We start from the raw sequence: 7,767 nt of genomic DNA on the forward strand, positions 1-7,767 counted from the left end.
TTCAATTTATAAACATCCGGTTGTCTGATAAAGGTAATCGTAATTGTATTTGAATTTGAAGGTGAATATTTAATAATTTGTTTGAAAATGTCTCTTTCATAATTTGTTTTGATTTTCCCCCTAGTATTAAGATGTTTAAGAAGTTTAAGGTACTGGATATTACCAAATTTTAGCTAACGTTCTGGTAAGACCCTGATTTTCTAACCGTCTTTAAATGCTAGTTTTAACAACATAGACAAAACATAAAGTAGATATACCCAAAAATAGCATCTTAAAGATGACAAAGTTAATAATTGTGCATTTATCAAAGACTCTAACGTAGCTTCAATTTAATTTTAAGTTAAATGACAGAAATTAGCTCAATTAATTTTCAAAAATATTTTAAATAGTTATTTAATCAAATAACAGTACACACATTCATAATGAATTTAGTTGCAAAATGCACGAGTACACGAAAACTGAAATATTACTTTATTATTTTTGTATATATTTGAATAAAGAAGAAATATATCGGGTATGTGTCATTGACACAGGAAATAATTGATACATAAAGACATTTCGAGGTCAGCACACGGGAACAAAAGACATATATTTATATAGACAAAAACTAAATAGTCCCGATATTGATAAAATTTTTACAATGAAAATAACTAAACAGTATGATTTATGTTATCATTTAGGTTGCACTCTGCATAAACTATGTTAAAACTTTTTTATTTATTATTTATAACATGTTGATGTAAATGTCCTTTGGTTTTTTGAGTCTTTGTATACTCCTTGATTTTGATTGTTATTGTCTTATCTTTAATGAGTATTTTAAATGTTTCAACCTGATTTATAACACCAATTATCTAAAACAAATTATCTTCATTGTTGGAATTGACAAGAACTTTAGATAATAATAATTTGCATAATTGTTTTATTGTGATATTATAATGGTATAGTCTTTTTATTTATCTTAAAATTCCCTGTACAAATGTGTTACATTTTAATGTTGTGTTTCTGTTGTGTCGTAGTTCTCTTATATTTGATGCGTTTCCCACAGTTTTAGTTTGTAACTCTGCTTTGTTTTTTCTCTATCGATTTATGAATTTCGAATAGCGGTATACTGCTGCTGCCTGTATGTATAGTTACATTACTACTTGTCAAAATCGTCGCAATTAATCATATACAAAAGTGTTACCAACATTGAAGTGAAGCAATAGCTCAATGCTTTCCAACCATGTTTCAAACAAACTCATTAAAATCAACTGTTTGCCAAAAACAAAATTAATAATAACAACAAAAAACAGGTAAGGTTTTGGATTTTCAAACATTTTGGCCTCTAGCATCACTGAAAATACAATAATTGTCGACATGTGCTTCTGGTGTAATAAATAAAAATTGGTACCATTAGTGTTAACGGGATGAAGGTTGTCATGAGAAGGACAAGCCTAACATTCCGGTGGAATTGTCTTCAAATATAGACCCTAATTCATATATACATATATGTTTTTCTTTCTAGTTAAAGTTTGAAAAACGGAAGAAAAATTAAAGGAATGACAATTTGTAAAAAGCACGAGACAGAAGAGGTTCGATTCTACTGTGAGGAATGTAAAGAACTTATATGTGATGATTGTGTCGTAGGAGACCATTCCGTTTGCCTAAAAACTAAAATAGGTGAATATGAACAAAGACAGAAACGATCCTTACAGGAAACATTCAAATCAGCTTCAGAAACCGGAGTACCAAATATAAACAGAATATTGGAACGCATAACAATTGCAAAACAATCTTTCAACTGTTCAGTAGATAAAGAAGTAGAATCTATTTCCTCGAAAACAGAAATCATTATAAAGATCTTCAATGAATTGAAAGAAGAATTGGTTAAAACCTTCGAAGACGCACGTCAAGTTGCCAATGCTAGATATGATACATCTACACAAGAACATACTCAAAGGAAAGATAACATACAAGAAATTGTCGACGAAATCGAGATAAAGGGGTGTAATATATCTACAAGCGATATTGCCATTTACGATTCAAAACTGAATGAACTTCTGAACGAAAACCAGTTTGAAGAAACTTGTCTAAAAATTGAAATTCCAAAGCACCGTTTTCACAAAGAGTATGAAATAAAAGAAAACCTTCGACATATATTAGGCATCTTAGATTATGGGGAATATGATTTACCTTCTCCTATCGAAACACTTTCTAATACGGATGTATACAAACTACCATCAAAAAGAGAAAACGACAAAGAGGATTTAGCTATCGAAAACCCAACAAGAAAATATATAGAACTACAACGATCAGATTCTTTACAGAAAGTTTCGTCCAATGTTGATAATAGAAAAGTGATATATAGCGATGAGAGAGGAAGCGACTTCTACAGCTCAGTCCCGAAAGGTAAAAAGTTCGAAGTAATTGTATCATTCAAACACAAACAAAAGGTATTCCACATTGTTCCGAAAAAGGAATGTCGAAATGCATGGTTAATAGGCTCGGGTATAAGTGATCTTAATTTAAATATCGAATCACCAACATGCGGATATCATCCACAGATGGGAATGTATTAACGGCATGTAGAAGCAATGCGCATGGATTATTGTTAGGGATGGAAAATAGAAAGACACTTAGAAATTTACAAGTGTCTTCTTCCATATTTGGCAAAGCTAAAAATTACAAATTAAATTCCTACATTAACGTCGATTCAAAAAATATAGCTAGCGCATGCGCAAGCACATCTTCAAGTGTGAGCATTCCAAACAATGTAGTTGCAATATGCACATCTTCAATTAAGGGTTCTGACATTATTATATGCCTTAGAGATGACCCAATGTCAGAGAGCAAATTTTTCAGTCCTACAAGTGAGATATTTGTTATTGAGTGGTTTTCCATAGACAAGCAAAAGACAAAAGATATTGTGATTTCTTCCGATGATATCGAAATAAGTAATCCTGTTCACATTTGCGAAAATCGGAATGATGGTGACATATGCATCACATGTTCACCGAAAAACTTGTCATCATGGATTTTACTTTTAGACAAGAACGGAAAGTATAAGATGAGATATCCTTCAAAAAATCAAATTACACCTAAGGAGACTGAAACGAACTCTTTTATTGCGTCTGGATTTCTAAATGATGGGACAATAACAATATTAGATCGAGCAAAACGCTGTCAGCACCTTATAGATAGAGGAGGGAAAGTTTTACAAATAGACATGTATCATGAACAGCCAATCTGCATGGCTGTTGATATGTACGATAATTTGTGGGTCGGGTTTGACAACGAAATTATGCAGCTGATAAATTACAATGACAGATATGAAACATATATCGAAAACAAGGCCTAATGTAATTTGGTTAATATTTCTCTTAAAAATAATAGATAATTTTTGTTTTATTGATGTATTCGATTCAACGGAAATGAACTGTAAAAGCTATTATATAATATAAATATAGGAAGATGTGGCATGAGTGTCCATGAGACAACTCTCCATCCAAGTAACAATTTATAAAAGTAAACCATTATAGGTCAAGGTATAAGATTTTCAGAAAAAAATTAAACATTTATTTTTCATTACAAATTTTATTAATTACCTTAAGTAGTTGTTACTTTATCATATGGTACAAAAATCATTCCAAAAAATCAATTCGTGTTGGCCCTAGGTGGTTTTTAAATGTAGATATTATTGAAAAAGCTCCAAATTATCTCCCTTTGGTGCAAAAATGCCATTTTTGTGCATTTAAATTGAAATATCTCTTTTAACTCATCTGTGACCTATATTTTTTTATTGTTGTTTTTGAATAAGCTGTACATACTTGTAAACTAAATAATATTAAAAGTTAAGCAATTTCTGTATTTCGATATCACCGCTATTTCTCCTATTAGTTCAACAGAAAAAAAGGACATTAACAAAAATGTATGCTTCTTTCGAAGGCAGATTGTGAGTGTAAATGAACGGTGACTCCATTTTTTCGTTTCATTTTTCTATTAAGTATAAGATAAAGTTCATTTATAGAAAAACATAGCGAAATGCTATATTTATTAAAAAAAAATGATTTAAACCCGCGAGCCTCCTTAATGAGAAATGAAATAATTTATATTTGCAATTGGAAATAAATTGGAAACGCTAGATTATAATCAAAGAGTTAAAGAATACAGCTTTTATTTGGTAGATATATAATTCGTCTTTTGATATGAAATATAAATCTTTTGTTGATAGTTTGGTTGTTGAATTAACATTAAAAAATAAAATTGAGAATGAAAATGGGAAATGTGTCAAAGAGACAACAACCCGACCATAGAACAGACAGAAGGTCACCAACAAGTCTTCAATGAAGCGAGAAATTCCCACACCCGGAGGCGTTCTTCAGCTGGCCCCTAAACAAATATATATATACTAGTTCAATGATAATGAACGCCATACTAAACTTCGAATTGTACACAATAAACTAAAAATGATACAAGACTAACAAAGGCCAGAGGCTCCTGACTTGGGACAGGCGCAAAAATGCGGCGGGGTTAAACATGTTCATGAGATCTCTATCCTTCCCCTTCCCCTATACCTATAGCGAATGTGGAAAAGTAAACGCATAACAGTACGCACATTAAAAATCAGTTCAAGAGAAGTCCGAGTCTGATGTCAGAAGATATAACCAAAGAAAATAAACAAAATGACAAGTTAACTGACATGCCAACTCCAGAAGTCAATTAAACTGATTGCAATATTATGTCTTCATCATATGAATATCAGGCACAATCATTCCCGTTAGGGGTTTAGTATGATATCATCATAACATATACGAGAAGAACATAACCCGTGTCATGCCAACAACTGTTTTTTTTTTTTTAAATAAATGTATTTAGTTCCGACGCAAAGACCCTATAAGTGAATCAATATTAACGCCAACATATGCAATCTTTAATGACCTGACAACAGTATCGTAACTATATCCCTTCTTAATAAGTCTATTTAAAGGTTCTGTTAGCTTTTGAGGTGAATACTGACATTTCTGTGCTTTATAAAGAATATTTCCATAAAAAATGGATGTGAAATACCTGAACGTATAAGAGGTCACATGTTGAGCTATCTTTACGAATGATGTCCTTATACCGATGATAAAAATTAATAAATGTTTTCACTAGTTTGTGATATCGAAAACCCTGGTGTAATATTTTTCAGTAATATATAAATTTCTCTCGTTAAAATCTAAAACATTGTTACATAAACGAGCGACATCGTACAAGTTGAGATTTATAAACACCGTAAGATGGTGACAAGGGAACGTCACCATCTAAAAATAGATAATTAACGACAGAATTCTCTTCAGCTAAATACATTGATACTTTATGTTTTGACGTACTTTGTGGTCCACTATCATACATTTTGATCGAGCTTAACAAACCTAATTCATGTAAACTTTCAATAACATACCTTCAGTTTCAGTTATATCCTTTTGCTTTGTCAAGGTTCCTTCTGCTCATAAAGCTCTCAGCATGTTTCAAAACATATACATCCTTAGCTTTCAATTGATTAGTTTCGAGCGTTCCTGATAAAGGTGAATTCAGAATACCGCCTCTGGCATTTACAACTACAATGTTATACATTGTTATTTAATTTTTGTTCAGTGAAAACTACTGTGGTACTTAATATTGACCACGATCACCCTCACTGTCCATTGGACAACAAGTTATACAATATGGTACACAAATTGCAACTGTATTCAGTTATTTACATCGTGACTTCAGAGACTACTATAACCTTATGGTTTGGACACTCAAATTGGTGTATTAATATCGCCGGTGATGTATGTTATGTCAAACTTTAACTGCGTCATTGTATTTTAGTTGTACTGAAATCTAAATTAATAATAGGCAAACATTTGGTTCTGACAAATATAGGTTTGTCTCATAGATTTGACATGAGAAAAAAAAGCATGTAATATATAAAAAAAAGATGTGGTATGATTGCAAATGAGACAACTATCCACAAAAGGTCAAAATGACACAGAAATTAACAACTATAGGTCACCGTACGGCCTTCAACAATGAGAAAAAACATTACCGCATAGTCAGCTATAAAAGACCCCGATAAGACAACGTAAAAACATTCAAACGAGAAAACTAATATAGTTCATTTGCTTATCAAATTGTAATACATTTTTTTCAAAGTCATTATAGATATTCGTATCTTTTACGTATGTTTAGGTTTGTGAAGAAATATATCTTGTTAGTCTGTGTTTTAGCTAGAGTTGTGTACATTTGTATTTGTATTTTTCAAGCTGTCTAGTACAGCAGATGTTTTTTGTGCTATAGTTCTTGCAATTCAGTAAAATTGGTCTCATGTTTCGTCAAGAGAGGCGAAATATACCAAAGGGTATTTAAACTCATCAGTAAGAAAGAACAAAAAACGGACGATGCCATGACAAAAAAAGAACAAATACGATAAAAAAAAAAAAACAAATGATATTATACAGAACATAACATAATAAAAGACTAAGCAAATCGAACATCTGCAAAAAACAGGGAAGGGGGCGGTTATCGCATGTGCTGCGGAAGGGTTAAAAGATCCTGCTCCACATGTGACATTCATTATGTTGCCCATGTATGTAGAGAGATAGTACACATCCGATGATCAGTTTAATTCGATAGGTCACAATCGATTCAAGGGCTGGATTATTGTTACGATAATTGGAACATATCTGTCGTCGTCTGTGACACAGATATTCCATCAGGGTCAACCAACTAGTGATGGCGTCCTTAAAATTTCAAAAGGTATTATTTCAATATTGCCACTTGTTACTGTTGGTTTAATAGCTTCCTTGTCAATTACAACCTTCTATCAAGGAAAGCATGATATGCAATGCTAGCTCTGGATTATCGTGCCAACTGGGAAATGTATACTTCTTATGCATGCGCTACTGGAAATTTGCTACATATTTGCTACATATATATAAGTGGAAAGTTCACACGTTTTGACACAGTTTTCAAATTGAAGCTGAAATTATCTCTTTGATAGTGAAATTTTGTTTTCCACCCACCTTTATTGCCAATTTCTAGATGTAAGTTGAGATACGATGCAGACTTAACTGAACCTGTTGTAACTTTTAGGAATTTTGGTCCTCAATGCTCTTCAACTTCGTACTTCATTTGGCCTATTTAACTTTATTTTTAGATTCGAGCATCACTGTTGAGTCTTTTGTAGACAAAACGCGCATCTGGCGTAAATACAAAATTTTATCCTGATATATATCATTAGTTTATTGTATCCTTTATATTGTGAAGGCCGACATAGTTTAGTATTTACAGAGCATATTTAAGTAGATAATGGGCTAAATAACTAGTTTTTGGGAAAAAAGTCCTTATTTGTTTTCATAAATGTCGGTCTTGTTGGTAGGCGAAGTCATCCGATATATTCATATTTTTAACTAGATATCCCATGCGTGAATGTACTATACTGCTTAATTAGCAATATTCGCAAAATTTATGTAATTTAATAGTTTTGGAGTTGGAAAACAGGGTATGTTACAATACAATCACTTTTCACACTTGAAGATATACTAACTGTATAAGGATATGAAGGTGAACTCAAATAAAAAAAAAAAAGCCCAGTGATTCCAATTGTTATGATTCCACTTATTCATTACAAAAGGTACTACATCAGTGCTATGCACAATGTGTATAATAAACCCATTTTCCAATGTGTATTTAAATACCCAATTTTGTCATATTCACCACACAAAACAGGTACTATATTTTTTAAAAGGTTTAAATAGTTTT

The 7,767-nt window shown here is 31.8% G+C and overlaps 1 protein-coding gene across 3 annotated transcripts; it reads left to right on the forward strand.

The window, feature by feature from the left end:
• On the forward strand, positions 1-3,385 carry LOC139524059 (uncharacterized protein DDB_G0279899-like). Of its 3 annotated transcripts, none has more exons than XM_071318612.1 (2): positions 1-61; positions 1,505-3,385. In XM_071318612.1, exon 2 carries the CDS (start codon positions 1,539-1,541, stop codon positions 2,556-2,558), a length of 1,020 nt encoding a protein of 339 aa, XP_071174713.1. In that variant the 5' UTR covers positions 1-61; positions 1,505-1,538; the 3' UTR covers positions 2,559-3,385. The 3 variants fall into 3 exon arrangements, with proteins under 3 accessions (XP_071174713.1, XP_071174715.1, XP_071174714.1); XM_071318614.1 differs by having other exon boundaries at positions 8-33; XM_071318613.1 differs by having other exon boundaries at positions 38-184.
• Positions 3,386-7,767: the final 4,382 nt, after the last annotated feature.

The sequence above is a fragment of the Mytilus edulis genome, chromosome 5 (assembly GCF_963676685.1).
Source record: "Mytilus edulis chromosome 5, xbMytEdul2.2, whole genome shotgun sequence".
Lineage (NCBI taxonomy): Eukaryota > Metazoa > Mollusca > Bivalvia > Mytilida > Mytilidae > Mytilus > Mytilus edulis.

What these genes read in the sequence shown, in the direction of transcription:
- LOC139524059 (XM_071318612.1), top strand. Translation starts at nt 1,539, where the DNA reads ATGACAATTTGTAAAAAGCACGAGACAGAAGAGGTTCGATTCTACTGT.